Raw genomic sequence first — 23,774 nt, 5'->3', positions numbered from 1 at the left:
GTGCTGCTGGAAAATGATGCCCAACCTGGACATTCAGCTGAAAACCAATCAAAGGTGAGAGCAGGATAAAAGCATTTGGAGATATTCAGTCTCTAAGAAAACTGACCTCACCCAAGCCGTTTCTCTGACAGAGGACTACATCCAGTGAGGGGCATGGACCAAGAGATGCTACCCCTGACAGGAGGGGTGCCAGGAATTCCTGAGACACTGGCAAAGGAGAGTCTGCAGGGGAGAGGGAGGGGCTCACAGGGTAGTCTGAGAGATATGTCATCACAACAGAGAAAGGGGCCCTTGAAGAGCCTTCCTAATACAGCGGCCAAGAGAGCGTATGGAGTGCTGTTGAATTTGGAGGACGGTTCTGAGAAAGGTCTGCAGAACACTAAACCAATGCCAACCCAGCCAGAAAAGTATGTGCCAGAGACTGAATGTCATCACATTGCATGACATGTCGCTATTTGCATTATAGTAATGCAAATGTGATATTTACATTATAGCAATGTAAATGCTGTATGCTGATGTGTTGGACAGTTTGGATGTCTGGTAACCCTCCCAGCCCCATTCTTCCTTCCCTATCTCTGGAGGGCACAGATCTCTACTTCCCCGTGGAAACAGTAGGTCACAGCATTCAGGTGTGTGGATTACTAGCTGTTTCTGGGTGTGTATTGCTATAGTTTAGATGCTCTGGTAAATGGTCTCAACCTTTATGTTTATTTTCTCACTGTTTCTAGTCTGTAAAATGCATTTATTCGTATATGTGGATTTTATATCCAGTGAGCTTCCTAAGTTGCCTTCTCAACTGTTCACAGTTCAATAAGGAGGCTTTGTGGGGCTTTCTGCACACGGTATCACATTGCCTGAGAAGGACTTCATTTTCCCTCTTCTCTCATCCTGTCTTTTGTTTCTTCCCCTTGTCTGATTGCTCCAGGTAGACATGGTGAAGATAGTAGGTGTCTGCTCCATGCTTCCTATCTCGACTTGTGTTCAATACTTCACCTGGTTAGGGCGGGGCCATGCAAAACTTGTACGTTAGGAATAAATTCAGCCAGGTCACAATATATCATCGTTCTTATGCATCACACAGCTGGTTTGGTTTTGAGACAGGGTCTCACTGTAGCCTTGGCTGGCCTGAAAAACAAAATGTCAACAAGGCTGGCCTTGAGCTTGCAGCAATCCTCCTGCCTCTGCCTCTTAAGTACTAGGAGTGTAGTCATGGGCCACCACCATGCCTGTCTTCTACCATGGGATCTGATTTGTTGATGATTCAATTAGAATTTTTAATCAATACTCACAGGAAAGATTGACTTGCAGCTGTCTATTTGCAAGGCCCCTGTTGGACTCTGTGGAGGTTACAATAACCTTGAAAGCGACCAGAGAATTGCTGGAGAGCCAATGAGGGCTTTTTTCCCTCCTTAAATGTTCGGAAGCATTTGTTGGTGAAGCCACTGGAACCTGTGGTTTTCTTTGTGGGAAGATTTTCAATTAAAAATCAATGTCTTTAAATTATAGAAGACTTTTAGCATTCTGTTTCTCTGCATGTCTGCTTTGATATGCTGTAGTTTTGAAGGATCATCCATTGGACTTAAATTGTTTCATTAATTGCACCAGTTCCTTATACCTTTTTGTTAGTATCCATAGAATCAGACCCAATATGATTGTTTATTATTATTATTCCAGCTATTGCAAATTTGTGCTTTTTTTCCTTCCTATTTGTTCTTCACTGGTCCAACCAAAGTTTAGCCAATAGCTCACAACTAAACGTGGGGTGCAGATACCACTACTGAATGCCAGCTTTCATTCCTTCTGGAGTAGACCCAAGAGAGCGCTAGCTGGATAATATGATAGCTTCCTTTTAGTGTTTTGTTTGCTTTTATTTGATTTTCGTCTGGGGTTTCTGTATGTGTTACATGTGTGCATGTGTGGATTGGGGTGGGTACCACAGCGTCTGTGTTAAGATCAGAGGCCCACCTCAAGTGTCAGTCGTCACAACCACCGTGTTTGAGGCAGAATCTCTTCAATGTTTATTGCTCCAGGCCGGCTGGTCTGTGAGTTCCTGAGGATTCTCTGTCTATGTCCCACCTACCCAGTAGGAATGACAGAATAATAGACACACCCTACCATTCCTTGCTTTTCATTGGTTCTGGGGATCCAAAATTAGGTCCTCATGCTACCCTGTCAAGGTTTTACCAATGAACCACCTCCCCGGCCCCTCTTACTGTTTTGAGACAGGGTCTGGCTAATTACCTAGGTTGATCTCAACCTCCCGGTCCTCTACCTTTGGCCTCCCAAGAGATGGGATTTTTAGCACTCACCTGCGGTGTGCCACACACAGGTTATACATTAGCTTTCTGAGGAAACTCCATGCTATTTCCATGGTGGCTATGCTATCTTATTTTCCCACCAACTGTGTGTAGGGTTGTTTCCACCTGAATTCTCCCTGGGATTTATTGTCCTTGATGACAGCTTCTGACTGGGGTCAGTTCGAATGTCAGTGAGGTTTAGCACTTCCCTACTGACTGGGGATATTAAACATTTTCCATATCTATAAGAATTCTTACATACATAAACAAAAAACACATATACATACTTTATGGACTGGGCTTTTTGAGCCTTTTAGGAAGTTACCTGTTTAGTTCTTTTCTTGGGCATAATTAGATTGTTCTTTTTTTTATTATTTAATTAAAAATTTCCACCTCCTCCCCTCCTCCCATTTCCCTCCCGCTCCCTCATCCCCCTCCCCCTCCCTCTCCAGTCCAAAGAGTAGTCAGGGTTCCTGCCTAGATTGTTCTTTTCTTGTCAGAAATTTTGAGTTCATGGTAAGTTCTGTATGTTAATCTTCTGCAGATGAATATCCAACAGAGATTTTATTCCATCTTCCAAGCTCTTTCCACTGTTGCTTCCTTTGCTGAGCTGAGCTTTTTACTCTGATGAGATCTCACTTACCAGTTCTTTTTATTACTTCCTGAGCTCTTGGGGTCCTAGGGTTTCGTTGGTGCCTGTAATTATACCTCCAAGAGTTCCCCTGAGTTTTCTTCTAGTAGTTTCAATGTTTTCCATCTTCCATTAAGATCTTGTGTTAAACCTGAGAATCACGAGGAGAAAAAAAACAAACCCACAATTGCCCAATTGAAGCAAGTTATATTTTGGCGTGTACCTTGGACTGACGAGACAGTTATTTCACCCTAAGTCTGGATTTGAAAGACCATCCCCTGCCAGCCTTCTTATAGAAGGGATAAGGCTGACAGAGGCAAGAGAGTTGGCTGTCACACATTGTTAGAATAGAATAAAAGGGAAGGAACAAGGGTGAGGGTATACATCATATGGATGGGGTCGCAAGCAATTGACTAAGAAACAGGAACTTATTCTTCATTGCAAATAGAAGCCTTACCTTCCAAGAATTTGACACAGGACAAACAGGAACTTATTCTTTAACTACAAACAGAAATCTTAACCTGCACTGAACAAAGAGAAACTTAATGTCACAACTGCAAAAGAGAACCCTTAACCTGCAAGATATATTGTTCCTATTTTAGCCTTCCATTAACTTGCAAAGTATATTGTTCCTATTTTGGTCTCACACTTGGATGTTTTTAATTGTTTTTGTGGCAGATGAGAGATAGGGGTCTAGTTTCAATTATCCGAGTGCAGATACCCAGTTTTCATAGCACCCTTGATGAACAGGCTGTCTTCCCCTCCCCCATGTTGGTTTCTAGTACCTTTGTCCTATGGATCATATGGCTGCAGCTATTGGGTTTATTTCTGGACCCTCTGTTCTATGTGGGCTGTCAGCACACTGGTTTTTGCACTGGTACCACGCAGTTTTTGTTGCTGTGGCTCTCCACTGAAGAGTCTGTGGTACTGTGACACCCCAGCATTGCTCTTGTGGCCCAGAACTGACATGGCAGTTTGTGGTCTTCTATGCTTCCCTGAGGCTCCAAGGAGTACTTTCTGTCCTGTGAAGAATGGCGTTGGTACTTTGAATGGGAATTAAATTGAATCTGGAGACTCCTTTTAGGAATATAGTCATCTTAACACTATGAATTCTTCTGGGCCCATTTGCATGGGTCAGCCATAGCTCCATCTTCTAGCCACCTCTCCAGTTACTATCTTGGTGTTTTTTAAAGTTTCATTGAGGTTGCTCACTTCCACATGCTTAGGCTCACTCCTGGCTCTGTTCTTGTTTGTTTTAGGCCATGCCTAATGGGATTGTCTTCTTAATTTCTTTCTCCAACAGTTCATTATTGAGTTCTAGAAAAGCTATTGGTTGATTGGTTAGTTTGATTGATTGATATTTTGTTTTCACATGCATATGAAGGGTGTGCTTTTCTTTATTTTCTTTCTTTTTTCCTTTTCTTTTCTTTTTTCTTTAGATAGCATCTTTCTATGTAGACTGTCTTGGAACTCTCTGTGTAGACCAGGCTGGCTTTGAACTCACAGAAATCCTCCTGTCTTTGCCTCAGGAGTGCTGGGATCAAAGGTGTGCACCACCATATCCTCTCGATTATCTTTTCTCAGGAGTCGTCAACTTTGTTTTCTGAGATTGGGTAAGCAACCACCACCACCCCACCACTGTGTTTCCGCAGGCAACCCCAACTGAATGCACTAAAGGCATGACAACAAGGCAGAGTTGTTGAGAAGACGGGCGTCAGAGTAGATAAAACAGGATTATGTGGGGATTTTAATCCAAGTACAAAATACTTCTACGAAATTGTGAAGTTTTTAAAAAAATATTTCAAGTGTTTAGGGTTGTTTTTATATTTGCTAAGTTTTGCTTTAAAGCATAGAGTACCTGTTAGGGAGTAAGCTGTGTGAGCAGCTGAGAAGACTGTATCTATCAGTTGCTGTGTAGGGTGGTTTCTAGCTGTCTGCCCACTTGATCTACCATGTACTTTAACCCTGATGTTTCCTTGCTGATTTGGGGGATATTGGAGATACCTATTATTAATAAACATCATGCCCAGCAGTGTTTATAAAACTGCGTATACCAACATTCAATATATGTCTCTTCTTATTAATTCTAGTTTGAATTATACTTTGTCAGATATGACTATAGCCACCCCTGCTTGCTTCCTGGTTCCCTCTGCTTGGAATGTCACATCCCCCTCTACGTTCAGTCAGTGTCTATGTTGTCAATGTAAAGTAAGTTTCTTGCAGGCAGCAACTACCTGGAGCTTTTTTAATTAAGTCAGCTAGTCTGTCTTTCCACTGGAGAATAAAGACCACATACATTTACAGTTATTATTGAAAGGTATGCCCTAATTCATTTCATGTAATCTTCTTCTTATTTTCTTCTTCTTCTTCTTCTTCTTCTTCTTCTTCTTCTTCTTCTTCTTCTTCTTCTTCTTCTCCTCCTCCTCCTCCTCCTCCTCCTCCTCCTCTTTCTCCTCCCCTCCCTCCTCCTGTTCCTCCTCCTCCTCTTCTTCTTTTCCTTCTTCTTCTTCCTGTCGGGAATATTCTAATACACTCTTCCTTTCCCCTATTACCTTAGATTCCTGATTGTTTACTACATCAATCATCTTTCATTTCTCCCTGATTCTGATCTGTTCAGTGGCTCTTCTAGTGAGACTTTTCCTTTACTGAGATCTTCTGTCTTACTTCTCCTTCTATCTGTGTGTAGGATTAAGTATTTTATACTTAATTAACTAATTTAAGTATCACATACTGGCCCACTGGTCATGAATTCTTTTGTGTACACTGATCTCTGACAGTCTTTTATGGACAAGTTTCTAAGATAGAAACTAAGTTGGCAGTTGTCTTTTCTAAGGCCCGAAAGACATCACTGTGTACAATCCCTCCAGGCCTTTAGAGTGTATGCTGAAGAGCTTTCGGCATCTCTCTTGCATCTTAGGGGTTTCTCCCCTCTGTTCTTGATAATTTAACTATAATGTGATGTGAAGAGGCTCTTTTTCAAAACAAGGGGGGCTTAAATCAATACTAACAATTGCATAACAACACATTAAGGACTAAAAGTAAGAAATCTACCCAAATGCTTAGTCATGAAGCTGGAAATCCCCACTCATTTCCAGACAGACTCAAGAAGTTAATGCCCAGTAGCCAGCAGGAGGGGCCAGAGATCCCCAAGTTGTATCCACTATAGCTGGGAAGAGAGCGCAAACTCAAGCTCGCATCATCTACTTCTGGTGAAGAGCATGGACATAAAAGAAGAGAAAGGCTACTGCCAATGCTCTTCTGAGACGGCAGATCTTGGATGAGTACAGTATGCTGCTGCTCCCCACGTCCTCTGTTCACAGCTGGATCGAAGCCTTCAGTCCAGCTGTGGTCCACTCTTTGTCCAAGGGAAGCTACTGAGGGTTCTTCTGTCACCTCCAGGCTGTATTCATCATCTGTTTTGGGCTCCCTTGTCACTTTGATCAAAATACCAGAAGGATGCAAGCTCCAGGAGGAAACAGGACCAATCACTCCTGTATGCCAATGAGCTAGACATTGCGGGGGTCATTAAGTTGGCCACATGCTGCTTCTCCTCAGTGGCCTTCTGGAAGCTGAGGATCTCAGCCTTGTGCACACAGGCCACCAGGTGGTGAGTGCCCCTTGAGCCTCTCCCCACAACTTCCTGTGCTGGTGTGTCTGCTGACAGCTTCACATTTTACACGCCCACAGCAGAACACACTCATCACAGCTGCTGTAGCTAGAATATGCTCCCATGGGGCTGCTCTGGATGCTGTGCACATCCAGGGAACGTCCGTAGGCAATGGGAGGTCCTCAGGCACTCATGGAGGGGCTGAGCCCAAGCTCTGAGCCCGGGGCCAGCTACCATGCACTAGTCGAAATATACATGCTGAGCATCCTTCTGTCCAGCCTCTCAGAAGGCTGTCACTTCCCCTTGCATTCCGCCCAGCAGAGCAGCCTTACAGACCCACTGGCATTTGCCAAGCCTATAAAATCATGGCCAGCACCTAGGCTGCGGCATTTCATATCTAGGATGACAGAAGTATTTTTTTTAATCTCAGTTAAAGAGTTGGCAGAAATATCATCACTGAAACTATACAGGTAGATTTAAATTTATTGATAGACTTAAGTTATTAATATTTCAGTAATGGCCTTTGCATTCACATTCTTATTTATTTATTTTTATTTTATGTGCATTGGTATTTTGTCTGCATGTGTATCTGTGTGAGGATGCTGGATGCCCCGAAGCTGGAGAGTCTGGTAGAACACTTATCAGTAAATTTCTTGTAATGTCTCTGTCCATCTAGACTATTCTTTAAAAAATCAAAAAGGATTCTTTCTTGTTTTCTGAAAGTACTGTAATATAGTTGGTAATTTTTGTGTGTTTTAGAAAGGTTTTCTGAGATATAAATGATAGACCATAATATTTACTTTATATATGCATACACTTTGCCATTTTTATAAGGTTCTTGGTGTTGAATAGCCACTCCACAGTCCAGTTTCAGCACACGCCACTTACCCTGTAAAACTTCCCCAGAACCGTCTCTCACTCCAGGCAACTACTAATGTACAGATTTACATTCTAGATATTTTATACATAGACCCATGTTATCCATGACTTCCAGCTTCTGTTGCTTATGTAGTATGGATTTTCTCAGGGTTATCCATGCTGTAAAATGAGCCAACAGCTTGCTACTCTGCATGTCCTATAGTATTGTCCTGGTTGATTATAATATGCATTTAATTCCCCAGTTTATGGATGCTTAGATTGTCTCTGAGTTTGGGCTATTATGGATAGAGCTATAGACATTCCAAGTCTTTACACCAACATACATATAGACATACATGTTTCCATGTTAATTTGCAGGCTCCTAGAAATGAAATTGCTGTGTTGAATATGTAAACAGCCTTTACACCTTCTTAATAAGAAGACAAGCAGCCCAATTAAAAATGCGCAGAAGTTTTAAATAGACATTGCATCAAAGAAAATAGAGCACGCAAATAGCTAATAAGCCTGTAAAACTGAGCTCAACATCTTTAGTCATTAACAAAATGTAAATTAAGACAACGTGTGTTAGCTTTCCGCTACTGTAACAAAAGACCTAAGAAGAACAGCTATAAGGGGGAGAAGTTCATTTGCGCTCATAGCCTCAGAAGTTCCAACATGTAGTCAATCAGCTCTGCGGCTTTGAGACGATGGTGAGGCGGATCTCGTGGGGAGCTGGTTGTTGATCAAAACTTCTCCCTTCACGGTAGTCAAGAAGCAAAGAAAGAAGGGGCTAAGGTCTTAATATACCCTTCAAGAGGTCAGTGGCATGACCCAACTCCCTGTGACTAGACCACACCTCATGAAGCTTCCACCATCCCTAGCAGCAGTGCAGGCTGGGAAATGTAGCTTTTAACACCTGGGCCCTCATAAACATCTCTGATCCAGAGGCTGGCAATAAGTTCCCATGCTACCCACACACACTACGATGACTGTAATCAGAAAGACTGATGGTTGTCAAGAGCGGGTGAGGATGGGGTTAAACTGGAACCCTCAAATGTTAGTGGTGGGCAAGTAAAATGGCTTAGCCATTTTTGAAAACAGCATGGTATTTGAAAAGGCTAAACATAAACCCGGCAATTCAACATGTCACTCTAGGGAAAGCACAGAAATGAAATCTGTTTGAACCCAACCCAAGCCCAGGGCCCAGGAGTGACCTTGGCAGCTACCCACTTGCTGACTGCAGGTTTCACACATGGTGTGGCTGTCACTACCTCTGATGACACACAGAGCTACACAGCTTGTGGCTGTGACCACCACGACAGGTGCTTCCGAAGACAGAAGAGGACTTAGAAAGGCCACAAACAAGTTTATGTTAATTTGTATTCTGCGCTTTGAGCATATAGGATGAAATGGTGACATTTCTTAAGTCCAGGGGGAGAACGCATCTGCGCCTCTATCTTAAAGAATCTCTGCCTAACTCAAAAGAACAAAGTTTCTCTCTCTTTTTATTTTCTAGAAGTTTTATAACTGCAGTTTGCAGGGGTGTATGTGTATGAGTGTGTGTGTGCGCGCGCGCATGCGGGTGGATGGCAGACATCAATGTTTAGTGTCTTCCTCAATCTCTCTCCATTTCATTTTTGAGACAGTCTCCCCGTGCCAGGAGCCTGAATCCTCATTCGTCCACCTCCCCAGTGCTAGGATTACAGGCATGCAGCATGATAAACACCTGGCTTTTTATGTGGGTGCTGGGAGCCCACACTCGGTTCTAATGCTTGCACAGCAAGCACATTGCCAAATGAGTCATCTCCTTAACCCCCAGCTTTTTGGGGTTATTTTGTTTTTGAGGTGGGGACTTACTATGTAGCTCAGGTTGACCTTCAACTCCTGCCTCAGTCTCCCAAGTAGTGGCATTTCAAGCATATGCCACTCACCATGCCTGGTTGCCTTAGCTCTTAAAGGAGGTCATTGCATTGTGAAATACGCCCCATTCTTCCTGGATGATTGAGTGAGCAGGTGGCAAACGGTTAGATCCTGTGGCTTCAGTGTCTCCCTCCTTCCTCCCCTCCCCCCATCCCTACCCCAAAGCACTTTGAGCAACAGAAATGGCCTCCCCTGCTGTCTCTATTCTCCCTTTCCTGGGGTCCTCGTCTGTGGTGTATTATGGTCCTAAACCACCCTTATTGCTGTATTAGGACCATAAAGGTGGAGAGTAAAGAGCCTGCTTCTTAGTGTTGAAGTTAACTGGTATCAACATTTAAAAATAAGGAATGTGGCTTAAAATCTAACTGGCCATCTCCTCCCGAGAAGCTTGTGAACATCTCTGTGGGGAACCCAATTGTGCTGTCACCATTTGGCTGAGCTGGCTCTGCAGGCCACCCCATACCTGTCCCTCTGAAGGTCTTCTGAACCATGCAGCTGGTCAGCTGTCAGAACTGGTGATTCCTACAGATGCTATCTCTCCAACTGATGTTTCCTGCAGGGTCTCGTCCTCAGCTCTCCAGTTCCTGTCCCTCTTCAGCGTCTCACGTGGCCTGGGACAAGTTTGATGAGTTAGGTCACAGCAGGCATTCAGAATATAAAGATTCTGCCCAAGGGCATACAGCCGCTAAGTGGTGAGCTGGCTTTGAGGCCCTCTCTCTGCTTTCACAGTCAATGGACCCGAGCCCTGAGCCTGGGAGCTATCCTCAAGCGTTGGTGTGGTAGGTTGCTAAGGGGGCAGGTGTACCGTGAGTCCCGCCATACACACCTGTGCACCTTCAGAGGCACGCAGCTTCCAAGATGAGGGCCCTGTTTCATTAATGCGTGGAGGAACAATTAATAAATGGGGGGACAGTCACCCAGGCAGCTCTCATGTGGAGAACCATTAATCAAGACAGATTCAACCATAGAAACGTTTCAGCTGAGGTATAAAGGAAGAAGAGGGCTGCCCAACCAAACCAAGCCACCACAGTCCTGTCTTCTAATGACTGCACAGCGAAGGGAGAGCTTTCTGTCAAAAGCCTAAATAATAATGTTGAAACAGCTCTCAGAGGTCAATCTTCTGCAGCTAACTGGAGGATACCTGTGGTGCTTTGAATGAGAAGTGACCCCAGAGTGACTGTTTGAATACTTGATCTCTGTAGGAATATGGGCGGCGGCGGGGCTGCGTCCCCAAACACCCCAGCTGCCTGCCCTGCCCGGCTAGCTTATGCCCCGAAATAATTACACAGACACTGTATTCTTTTCATCACTGCTTGGCCCTTAGCTCTGGCCCTTACTGGCTAATTCTGATATCCCAATCAACCCATCTCTAATAATCTGTGAGCACCGGTCTTACCGGGAAAGATTCAGCATGTCTGACCTGGCGGCTTGCTTCATTGCGTGCGCCTGCCTGGGAGAGTGGAGCATGGCCTCTCTTCTGCTCCCGAGAGGAGAGCTGTGGAGTCTGACCTCACTTCCTCTTCCTCCCGGCATTCTGTTCTGTTTACTCCACCCACCTAAGGGTGGGCCTATCCAATGGGCCTAGCAGTTTCTTTATTGCTTAGCCAATGAAATCAACAGATTGATATATGACACTCCCACATCACTTCCCCTTTTTCTGTTTAAACAAAAAAAAGGAAGGCTTTAACCTTAACATAGCAAAATTACATATAACAAAAGTTATCAAGTAAAAGTTACATCAGAAACATTTATACATATAACAAAATTGACCGTAAATCTCTATCAATAAAGCAAAATCTAAACTAATGCAAATTATTCATGTCTATATCATATCCCCCTTTAAATGTAAAAGAACGTTTATAAACCATATTTGGGAACATGGGCGCAGTTTTTTCTCTCCAAACTGCTTCCTGCTGAATGGGGGTGTCGTTAATTAGGTCTTTCATAGTATAACCTGTGTGCTAGTTTCATCTCAGTTGGCAGTTGAGCAAAGCAATTTTCTGAAGATGTTCACAGCAACCCTTCAGGAGGACGTGGTCCATCATACCAAATCGGAATAGAAGAAATCCATAGAGTCTCATCCTCTGTGAAAACAAAAGAAGAATCTCTTTTCCAAAGTATCATATCCTTAGATCCAAATTCTGAAATCATACCCTCATGATATCCGTACTGGTTCCACTTGGCAGCCCATATAATGAAATGTCTCTCTGTACTTAGCTCCTTCACAGTCAAAAATTTTAGAGAAAACACAATGTACATAATCCAGACTCTCTGTGAATTTTCCATCTTTACGCGGCTTATTTTTATTTATATCTATAACTATCTGTACTCTGTCTCTTTAAAGACTTTACTTTTACATTTTTCTTTTTAAACCATTAACTTTATTCTCTATATTCTTTTTCTTCTCTCTCCCAAGCCTACGTACATTCATCCAAAAGTGTGATTCATTTAGTAGTCTGAATCTGTCCTATTGTGAATCTGCAATTTTTTACTATCCAGGAGCACTTTTGATTTACGCCTTTAAATCACTAGACGCTTAAGAATCTAAGCTGTGACATTCCTAGGTTAACTTTTTGCTTTTTGAGCGTATATCTGTAGACCAGGCTGTCTTTGAACTCTAGGAGATCCGCCTGTCTCTGCCTCCCAGGCATTGGGATTAAAGGTGTTTGCCACTACACCTTGAACTCACAGAGATTTGTTTGTCTCTGCCTTTTAGGCACTGGGATTAAAGGCGTGTGCTACCACACCTTGAAGTCACAGAGGTTTACTTTAAGAATTTTAACTTTTAGTCTGCATATATTTTTAACACACTTTAAATCATTTAGAAATTTTCTCTGTCTTTGAATCTCTCTTTACTGTATATCTCTCTTTTTCTGACTACAAGAGCCTTTAAATTACTGAGCAATATCAGTAGGACTAAAGGCATGGCTTTGCCGGCTGGATCCAGCCCATTCCTTAGCTTTCCAGCCTCATGGCTGAGGTACAGGCTGCAGCCATGTTTATAGCCACACCTGGCATTTCAAGGTCCCTGCCAGCCAGAAGCTACAGCAGACAACACTCAAGTCCTCTCTCGGTAGCCGGCCCTCCTGCCTCAAACAGTCAGAGTTTTCCCTGGCAGGATGGCCCAGAAAGCCGGCATTTTTAAACGGCACAGCTTTTTTCCTGCTACGGCTGATAACCGAAAAGCATGCATTCAGCTTTTCATCACCACCGTTTAAGTGTTTCGTGGCAGGATCTCTTAATGAGCTGCAGGGATTTGCAGCTGAAGCTGAGTCAGGAAAATTTCAAAATGGAGGACGTACCATTTTGTGCTAGCTCTGGGGCTACCAGGTAGGAGCGGCACTCAGCAGTTTAATTCTGAGACTGAGCGTGCAGCACAGAAATTCTTTTCATCCAAGTTACGTCCAAATCTGACACACAGAGCACTGTGCAGCCTGAAAACACGTCTCTGTATGGCGGCAGGAATCCGCCATGCTCTTCCGCCTGCCTACGCCTGATTCTGCCTTTTGCCCAGGAGCAGGCGGGGAGCTCTGAGTCATCGTCAAGGTCTCAGAGCACTCTCCTTCCGATCCCAAGCGGGAGCACAAACATAAAGCCAGAGTTTGCACTGGCGGCACAGCCCCAGGAAGCCACACTTTAAAATAACGCAGCTTTTTTTCTGCTGCTGTTGCTGAATCAGGAAATCTCTCTACAGCACACCACCAACAAACAGCAAAAATCTGTGTTAAATGCTCTCTCCCTTATTTTTAAGCCTTCTCAGGTTTTGTAAGTGGGTTTAGTTAGCCACACGTCTGGGCGTCATTTGTAGTAATAAGAGGGCGGTGGCGGGGCTGCGTCCCCAAACACCCCAGCTGCCTGCCCTGCCCGGCTAGCTTATGCCCCGAAATAATTACACAGACACTGTATTCTTTTCATCACTGCTTGGCCCTTAGCTCTGGCCCTTACTGGCTAATTCTGATATCCCAATCAACCCATCTCTAATAATCTGTGAGCACCGGTCTTACCGGGAAAGATTCAGCATGTCTGACCTGGCGGCTTGCTTCATTGCGTGCGCCTGCCTGGGAGAGCGGAGCATGGCCTCTCTTCTGCTCCCGAGAGGAGAGCTGTGGAGTCTGACCTCACTTCCTCTTCCTCCCGGCATTCTGTTCTGTTTACTCCACCCACCTAAGGGTGGGCCTATCCAATGGGCCTAGCAGTTTCTTTATTGCTTAGCCAATGAAATCAACAGATTGATATATGACACTCCCACATCAGATCTCCAGCCAGCTGCTGTGCTGGTCAGTTTCTATCAACTTGACACAAACTCAGGTCAACTGAGAAGAGAGCCTCTCAACTAAGAAATCACCTCTAGCAAACTGGCCCGTGGGCATTCCTGTGGGGCACTTTCTTGATTAATGGTTATTGGGGGAGAGTCCAGTCCACTGTGGGCAGTACCATCCTTAGCCAAGTGGTCCACGGTTGTATAAAAAAGGTAGTTGAGCAAGGCATGAGGAGCGAGCCAGGAAGCAGCCCTTCTCCCTGGCCTCTCCTTCATTTCCTTCTTCTAGGATCCTGGCTTGAGTTCCTGCCTTGATTTTTCTCTATGATGGACTGTAACCTGTAACCAGAAATAAACCCTTGTCCACTACCAATTGTTTTCAGTTAATGTTTCATTAGAGCAACAGAGAACCAAGCTAGGATCGTGGCATCATTCGGGGAGGTTATGGAAGCTGGAGGACAGGAGATTGCTGGGAGGAGTGTGTCACTGGGTGCAGGCTTTGAGAGTTTAGAGCCCCGTCCTACTTCTGGTTCATTCTTTCCGCTTCCTATATGTGACTGGAGATGTGACCAACATGTTGCCATGCCTCCGCCACCATTATGGGCTCTCCTGAAACTGTAAGCCAAGGTAAACTAACCCCTACGCCACTTCTGATCATGGTATTTTATCACAGCAATGAAAAGGATCTAATACAAAATATGTATGAGCTACCAAGAAATAGCCGAGTTCAGGTCCTTGGCTTCCCTGTAAAAAGGTGGGTGCTGCAATGCATATGTGTAGCTCCAACCCTGGGTAGACTGAGACAGGAGATACTCAGCTCTCACTGGCCAGCTAGTCCAGCCAAAATGGTAGACTCCTGGTTCAGTGAGAGACCCTGTCTCAAACAATAATGTGGAAAATGATAAAGGAAAACACTGTGACACTCTCTAACCTCCACACACCTACTACCATGTACACACATACTAACACAATGCACACACACACAGACACACACAAAGAAATGGTCATGTTGCATTTTATCATTAGTGGTATTGGAAGGCAAAACCTTTAACACATGATTAGGTCATTGAACATAACACCACTCTCAGATTGGATTAATCCTAAATTCTGGAGAGACTGAGCAAGCTCTAAACTCTCAGAAGGCTGCTTCAGTTGGGTGAAGTAATTCTAAAGCAAGGCTGTCCCCCATGCTTATCTCCTTCATGTCTCCCATGGCCCTGCTGTGCTCTGACAGTAGCAGGAGGTTCTTGTGGGTTGTGCTTAGCCAGTCTTGGATAGTCAGCCTCCAGAACCACAAGCTAAATGGAGCCTGTTCCTTTATAAATTACCATGGGTGGTAGTCTGAGCAAGAGACGTCCCTCATAGGCTCTTGAGGTTAGTGGTGCTGTTTAGAAAGTGTGCTAGTTAGTTGTTTGGTTTGTATTTGTTTTGCCAACTTGACACAAGCTAGAATTATTTGGGAAGAGGAACCTCAATTGAGGAAATGCCTTCATCAGATTGTCTGTAGGGCATTTTCTTGATTAGTGATTGATGTGCCACAGTAGGGCAGTGCCACCTCTGGGCAAATGGCCCTGGGCTGTATAAGAAAGCAGACAGAGCAAATCACGAGCTGCAAGTCGGTAGTTGATGTGGGAGTGTCATATATCAATCTGTTGATTTCATTGGTTAAGCAATAAAGAAACTGCTTGGCCCTCATAGGTTAAAACATAGGTGGGAGGAGTAAACAGAACAGAATGCTGGGAGGAAGAGGAAGAGAGCTCAGAGAGACGCCATGCTCCTCTCTCCCGGGCAGATGCACGCGATGAAGCAAGCCGCCAGGTCAGACATGCTGAATCTTTCCCGGTAAGACCGGGACTACACAGATTATTAGAGATGGGTTGATCGGAATATCAGAATTAGCTAGTAAGGGCTAGAGCTAAAGGGCCAAGCAGTGTTTAAATGAATACAATTTGTGTGTTGTTATTTTGGGGCATAAGATAGCCAGGCGGCCAGGGTGCTGGGGACGCAGCCCTGCTGCTCTTATTACAACAGAATGGCGCCCCACGTTGGGCGCCAAAATGTAACGGCATAAACGAATGCAGACAGATTGTAAAAATATATATACAGCTTTAATGGAGAAATAGACTTACAGAACCGCCGTTCCCACGGAGACCAAGAAAGCAGAAGCAGCGGCTGGGAGCACGCTCGCCAAATTTATAGGCAAACATTAGCCCGAGGCGAACACGCCCCCTTAGGGGCGAGACTTATCCCTACATCTCCCCTTTTTGTCTAAATAAGACAGAACTAAACCAAATACAACTATATACAATAATAACAAATAATAAATTTATAACAAACAACATTGAGAACAAAAGTTTTGCTAAACATTCTATCTCAAGGAGTCTAAATAATGTAGAGAGTAACTAAAATTATATAATCTTCAACTCCGTCAAAGATCTGAGAAGGGAATAAATATTACTTAACAAACGAGATATATCCAAAATGTGCAACAATTAACAGAGACAACTGACTACCTGGGCAATCACCCAAAGTCTCGTTTGCAATGTTGAGTCAACCAACTTTGGCTAAGGCCTAACATAACTGACATACCATTATTAAAGGCAAGGAACTTTTCAAAACTATCTTACCCTGTCTTGGCAGGATATGACAGTCCTGTTTTATCCATTGATGCATGCTCTGTATCTCTGTCAGTGGTTGAGGTATGGGCATTTCTTTGCCCAAAGGCCAGTTCTGCCAAATAGAAAGGCTCCAGGTGGAGTTTCTTTGGTGTTCAACATTCTCTCGGGAATAGAGCGGTGTTGCCAGGAGCAATTGTGTCTCACTATCACGAAACTCTGAGTTAGATTAAAGGCCATTTTCTACAGCTCTTTGAAGAGGTTGAAGATTATCTATCTATACTAAGTATAATCTCTATATATCTAGAGAACCTGATTAGTCTAATTATAAATGACAAACTTAGATGACTATTTATCTATATAATTCTCAATATCTATCTAACTTAAAGACTAAGACAATAAACAACTGTGTAACAAATGAGGATAATGACCTCCAAATATAAACACTGTACAAATATACATTACAATATGGTAAATATATATCAATACACAAACATTATATAAGTATCTTAATCAGAGGTAGAAATGTACACTGCAATATGGGAAAGAGCAGAGTGGTGCCCGACGTGATGGACTAAACCCACTTAAAAAACCTGAGAAGGCTTAAAAATAAGGGAGAGAGAGTTTAACACAGTATTTTGCTGTTTGTTGGTGGTGTGCTGTAGAGAGATTTCCTGATTCGGCAACAGCAGCAGAAAAAACACTGTGTCAATTTAAAGCGTAGCTTCTTGGGGCTATGCTGCCAGCATGAACTCTGGCTTTAAAGCATTCCAGTGGCTTTTATGGGACTGGATGTTTGTGTTCCCACTTGGGATCGGAAGGAGAGTGCTCTGAGACATGCTGATGGCATGCACCTGGGCAGAGGGCAGAATCAGGCTTAGGCAGGTGGGAGAGCATGGTGAATTCCTGCCGCCATACAGAGACGTGTTTTCAGACTGTGCAGTGCTCTGCATGTCAGATTTGGATGTAACTTGTGTTGTGCTTTCCTGTCACTTTAAGGGACAAGCCACGCCCACTCCATTACCTCTGACCTGCCCACCGCCATCTTGGGCCCTTCCTTTTCTGCTTCCTTGACATGCGTGCTTTTTATTATAAGGAAGACCTGGGAATGTTATGGTTTTGGTCCCTTTAAGAGACAAGCCACACCCACTCCCCTCCCCATCCGCTGAGGCAGGCTGATCTTCAGCTTCCAGCCTGAGCTCGCTCTCTTTTCCATCTTCCTCTCAGAGAGGCAGCTTCGCTTCTGCCTCTCTCCCCACTTCTCTGCTTCCCCCCTTCTCTGTCTCTTTCTCCTCTCTCTCTCGCTCTCTCTCTGTCTCTCCCTCTCTCTGCCCCCCTTCTCCCTTCCTCCTCCATAACCCCCTGAATAAACATTCAACCTCACCCTGCATGTCGTGTCTATCCATGTTTCTGTCTTCTGCCTGCCCGCCATGTATCTCCCTGCCTGGAACCAGCCATTGCTCGGGGACCAGCAGCCGTCTCTGCCTGGGGCCCACTGTCTCCTGCCACATGGCCTGCCACCACTGCTCTGAGACCAGCAGCCACCTCTGCCTGGGACTGGCTGCTCCCAGGGCCGGCTGTCTGCCGCCACATGGCCCGCCGCCACCATTTGGGACCTACAGCATTTCTGCTGCCTACTGCAGCGGGGATCTTGGAGCATTTTTTTAAAAAAGAATAACAACTTGGATGAAAAGAATTTCTGTGCTGCACACTCAGTCTCAGAATTAAAGTGCTGAGTGCTGCTCCTACCTGGCAGCCCCAGAGCTAGCACAAAATGGTACATCTTCCATTTTGAAATTTTTCTGACTCAGCAGCAGGAAAAAACTGGCTGTTTTAAAATGCTGGCTTTCATGGGATAAATCTGGACTAGCTGAACATAGCGGACAATGAGGAATACTGAGAACTCAAGAACAATGGCAGTGGGTTTTTGATCCTACTGCACGTACTGGCTTTGGGGGAGCCTAGGCAGTTTGGATGCTCACCTTACTAGACCTGGATAGAGGTGGGCGGTCCTTGGACTTCCCACAGGTCAGGGAACCCTGATTGCTCTTCGAGCTGATGAGGGAAGGGGACTTGATTGGGGGAGGGGGAGGGAAATGGGAGGCGGGGAGGAGGCAGAAATCCTAAATAAATAAATAAATAAATATGAATAAAATGCTGGCTTTCTGGGCTGTCCTGCCAGGGCAAACTTTGACTCTTTTACGCAGGTGGTTCGTGCGATTTGCAAGCACAGGCTGCTGAAGCTCGCTTGCTGGCAGGGACCTTGAAATGCCATAGAGTTGTGGCAGTAAACAAGGCTACAGCCAGTACCTCAGCCATGAGCTGGAAAGCTAAGGAATGGGCTGGATCTAGCTGCCAAAGCCACGGCTTTAATCCCACCCATATTGCTCAGTAATTTAAAGGCTCGTATGGTCAGAAAAAGAGAAATATACAGTAAAGAGAGATTCAAAGACAAAGAAAATTTCTAAATGGTTTACACTGTGTTAAAAATATATGCAGGCTAAAAGATGAAGTTCTTAAAGTAACAAACAAAAAAAGGAAGAAAGTAGTTGGGTGTGGTAGTACACACCTTTAATCCCAACACTTGGGAGGCAGAGGGAGATTGACCTCTGTGACTTCAAGGTGTGGTAGCACACGCCTTTAATCCCAGTGCCTAGAAGGCAGAGACAAACAGATCTCTGTGAGTTCAAGGTGTAGTAGTGTACACCTTTAATCCCAATGCCTGGGAGGCAGAGACAGGCAGATCTCTGAGAGTTCAAGGACAGCCTGGTCTACAGAGTTATTCCAGGTCAAAGATATACGCTCAAAAAGCAAAAAGTTAAAAGTAAAAATAAATGAAATAGAGGTTAAAACAAAGCTGTACAAAGATGGAAAATAAACAGAGAATTTTGATACTGTATGCTATTATGCTCTCTTTGAATTGTTTGAATACTGAAAAAAGAGCAACAGCTGCTAAAAGATATTTGTTTATAAATGCTGCTGAACTAATCCAACATAGATATTTTGAAAATGCCTTGACTTTGAAATTTGGATCTAAGAACATGATGCTTTGGAAAGGAGTTTCTTATTTTGTTTTCACAGAGGATGAGACCCTGTTCATTTCTTCTATTCCGATATGGTATGATGGACCATGCCCTCCTGAAGGGTTGCTGTGAACATCTTCAAAAACTTGCTTCGCTCAACTGCCAACTGAGAGGACCCTGGCACACAGGTTACCCCATGAAAGATATGATTAACAGTGCCCCCATTCAGCAGGAAGCAGTTTGGAGAGAAAAAACTGCGCCCATGTTCCCAAATATGGTTTATAAATGTTCTTTTACATTTAAAGGGGGATATGATATAGGTATGAATACTTTGCATTGACATGGATTTTGCTTTAGTGATATAAATTTAAGGTCAATTTTGTTATATGTATATGCATATTTCTGCTATTGATTAAGATATTGTGATTGTGTAGTTCATTAAAATGTAATGTATAATTAAGAAATATAGTTTAATGGATAATCATCAGAAATAGTCAAGCTTGTAGTCATGTTAGATTTTCTAGATATATAGAGATACATTTCAGTTAGATAGACATTCTTCATATCTTTCAAAGACTGCAGAATATGGCATTTAATGTTTTAATAACTTAGGACTTTTCATAACAATGAGACTCTGCTCCTGGCAGCACCAATCTACTTCAAGAAGATGGGCATCGAAGAGGATCCTTATGGAGTTTGATAGCCATTTGGGCAAGAAACTGTTCTTGACTGGACTATTGCATAAACTGGACACAGAGAACCTGCAGAGAGAAGACTGCTAAACTTGCCTAAAGGTGAGATGGTCTTTCGGGGTTCCTGATTCATGAAAGAGTCTGCAAGACATTCTTCAGGACATGCAGATAGTGACTGCCTTTGAAATTTCCTGCTTTGTGGAAATGTCTGCTGGAAACTATGGGCCTGTAGGCCCAACAGTACAGAGGAACTTTGGGTGACTGTCCAGGCAGTGAGATGTCTCTGTCATTTCTAGAGTTTTGGATTTCTTGTTTACTTAGGTAATATTATATTCTTCTGGAGTCTTTGATAAACTTGAAGAATGGTTAGTTATAGTTTTGCATTATTATAATAAAAGATAAGGTAGATATAAATATTGTAACTGTAATTCTTGCTTAATAACTGTTTTGTTATATGTAATTTGGCTATGTTAAAGTTAAAGCCTTCCTTTTTTTTGTTTAAACAGAAAAAGGGGAAGTGATGTGGGAGTGTCATATATCAATCTGTTGACTTCATTGGTTAAGCAATAAAGAAACTGCTTGGCCCTCATAGGTTAAAACATAGGTAGGAGGAGTAAACAGAACAGAATGCTGGGAGGAAGAGGAAGTGAGCTCAGAGAGAGCCATGCACCTCTCTCCTGGGCAGATGCACACGATGAAGCAAGCCACCAGGTCAGACACGCTGAATCTTTCCCGGTAAGACCGGAGCTACACAGACTATTAGAGATGGGTTGATCGGAATATCAGAATTAGCCAGTAAGGGCTAGAGCTAAAGAGCCAAGCAGTGTTTAAATGAATATAATTTGTGTGTTGTTATTTCGGGGCATAAGCTAGCCAGGCAGCCGGGGTGCTGGGGACGCAACCCCGCCGCTCTTATTACAACAGGTAGTGGCTTCTGCTGCTGTTCCCGCCCACAGGTTCCTGTCTGGAGTTGCTGCCCTGACGTCCTATCGTCTCTCGGTGATGGAGTGTGACCTGAGAGCTGCAGGATGAAACAATCCCATGCTGGTTTGCATGAGCATGGCCCCCATAAGCTCACGGATTTGAATATTGGTTCGCAGTTAGTAGAAGTGTTTGGGAAGGATTAGGAGGTGTGACCTTGTTAGGTGTGTCACTGGGGGTAGACTTTCAAGTTTCAAAAGCCCACACCATCCCCAATCCTACCTTCTGCCTTGTGCTTGTGGATGGAGATGTGAGAGCTCTAAGCTACTGCTCCAGCGATATGTCTGCCTGCCTGCTATGTTCCCCACCATGATGAGCACAACAGGCTCTAATCCTCTCTGACCATGAGCCCCAAGCTAAACTTTCTTTTATTAAATTCTCTTGATCATGGTCTTGTACCATATCAAAGGAAACCCTAAGACAGGAAGTGAAGACTTGTATGTCTCTGGAGGCTATGGGACTTTCTAGCCTTATCATACTTTTGTTGTCTCAATGCTCCTTGTATGTGGATAAAAACATGGCCAGCCAGCTTCCTGCTCCTTGCCTGCCACGATGCTGTACCTTTTCTGCTACAAGGAACTCTATCCTTCTGAACCATCAGCCAGAATAAACTTTTAAGTGTTGGGGACTGCAGACCCTCAGACTCTGAATTTTCTATGACCCCTTTGCCTGCTGGAGTAAACAACTTGTTTTCCTATGCTTGCAGCTGCTCTGGGCACGAGACCCTCATGAGTTCCTGATGGCAAAGGAGTGGTTTCTGGTGGGCTTGCAGCTGAAAAATCCCAAGAGCTAGGGCGTGACCATTAGTCAAGGAGAGCCCTGTATAAGCTTCCCTGGAAGACAATAAAATTGGCATTCTTGTTTCAAGAGTGACCCGTGTCTCTGTGCGGTTTTTAATCCCCAGACCCTTGCCGGATCGTGGTTCCAGGTTGTGCAGGCACTATGCTTAAGTTGCTTTTGGCCATGGTATTTCATCACAGCAACAAGGAAGTGACTAATGCATTTGCTCCAGGAATTCTAATCCATTGTCAGAAAACGGACAAAGACAATATGAGACAAATTTCATTACATTTTCTCTGAGATGTGTAATTACAATGAAAAATCCACACAAGAGGAATGGTATGTAGCTTATATGAAACTTTCAATGGAATCTTTGAAAGTTTTTTAATAAAAACTCTGACCTTTCTTGAATTACCTTAACTTTTTATATTAGGATTTATGTTTGAGACAATACACAATCCCTGTCTAGATATTTTTAGTGACAGCATCTTTAATTCTTTGTAGCCCACATTGATGAGACAAAAAAGTGCTAATTTTCTTTGCAATATTCATTCAGAAATCTTAACAGTATAGACTGTGCACAAAAAAGCAATGAGATTCCTCCTCTTTACCAAGTTTATTTCTAAACTTTTAATAAAATTATGCATAGATGGTTAATCCAATCAAACATTTTTAGATCTGATGTTTAAAAGAAAGAAGATGCCATAAGGAAACCCATTACCTTGTAAGCTAACCTTAAACATTAGTGACAAAGACTAATTTGAAGAACGTGTTTCTTGTGAGGAACAGACACCCTGGCTTGGAGTAGCTAAGGACACCAGCAGCAGATAGCATGAATTATTGGCTGCATGTTAAGTAATACTCTCAGCCTTGTTTGTAGAGGTTGCATAAAGATTCAGAAACTTGTTTGTAAAGGCAGATTTGGACCACTGCCTACACCCACCCAGGCTTTGCCTTGTCTCACCATGCCAACCATTCCCTTGTCTCCCCTGCCTCAGTGCCCTGGGGAATGCATTTGGGCATTGCACAGTTCTCCTGGGGCCACAGAGCAAGCACCGGGCTTTCTAATCATATTATGTGTTTCTTGTCCACAGTAGACAGTAGAACTCTCTGCCTTTCTATCAGAAGAGATGTCTAAGACCTCAAGTCCGCACAAGATGTCCCTCACTGGGCGCACAGCCCACAGGTACTTGAGTGGTTTGACTACACCTAAATTTCTTCCATAAAGACCCTGGAGATGAGTCTCCCTGGGGTTTGACCTGGCTGTTGATACCCTTAGGCCTTGTGATGCCTTGGAATCCCCTGCAACCCAGGCAGCATGCTCTGACCTACCAGATGCAAGGCAATAGTTCTCTCAGAAACTCAAATATGCTGCTTCGGGCTTTAAAAAAGTACCATCACTTTGTTAAGTTGCTTTGTTATCTCAGCCCATTTGAGAACTTGTTCTTAAAAGTTAAGGCTGTGGTGGTTTAAAAGAAAATGGACTCCAAAGGGAGTGACACAATTAGGAGATGTGGCCTTTGGAATAAGTGTGGTCTTGTTGGAGGAAGTGTGTCACTTGGAGGAGGGCTTTGAGGTCTCATGTATGCTCAAGCCACATTCAGTGAGACAGTTCACTTCCTGTTGCCTTTGGATCAAGATGTAGAATTCACCAACACCAAGTCTGCCTGCATGCTGCCATACTCCCACCATGATGATAATGAACTAAACTTCTGAAACTGTAAGCCACTACCTCAATTAAATGTTTTCTTTTATAAGAGTTGCAGTGGTCATGGTGTCTCTTCACAGCAATGGAAAACCTAGGACATGGCTCAGAGGTCAAGAGTACTGGTTGATCTTCTAGAGGACCCAGGTCAACTACTAGCACCTACAACCCACATTCCTAGCACCTACCACCCACTTGGTGGCTTACAATCATCTGTAACTCCAGTTTCAGGGCACCAGTTACATAAATGGTGCACACACAAACATTCAGGCAAAAACACTCATATACATAAAGTGCATTTAAAAAGGGGTTTACATTAAGTACAAATACTACCCCTACCCGCTAAACAAGTGAAATGTCTCCAGGGAACCAGATTGAATGAGACATCGGTAAATCTCTGAAATCTT

General features: G+C 43.8%; 1 protein-coding gene across 1 annotated transcript in view; it reads right to left on the bottom strand.

The window, feature by feature from the left end:
• Positions 1 to 2,931: 2,931 nt before the first annotated feature.
• The window catches only part of Cep63 (centrosomal protein 63), a 79,388-nt gene continuing 58,545 nt past the window's right edge, over positions 2,932 to 23,774 (bottom strand). Inside the window, exon 14 of the mRNA XM_075964856.1 lies at positions 2,932 to 3,079. Within this exon, the coding sequence (XP_075820971.1) occupies positions 3,074 to 3,079 (6 nt within the window). The 3' untranslated portion in view covers positions 2,932 to 3,073. The remainder of the gene's footprint in view (positions 3,080 to 23,774) is intronic.

Source organism: Microtus pennsylvanicus, chromosome 3 (assembly GCF_037038515.1).
Source record: "Microtus pennsylvanicus isolate mMicPen1 chromosome 3, mMicPen1.hap1, whole genome shotgun sequence".
NCBI lineage: Eukaryota > Metazoa > Chordata > Mammalia > Rodentia > Cricetidae > Microtus > Microtus pennsylvanicus.
The sequence above is the reverse complement of the archived record's forward strand: the minus strand, read 5'-3'. Positions and strand labels throughout refer to the sequence as shown.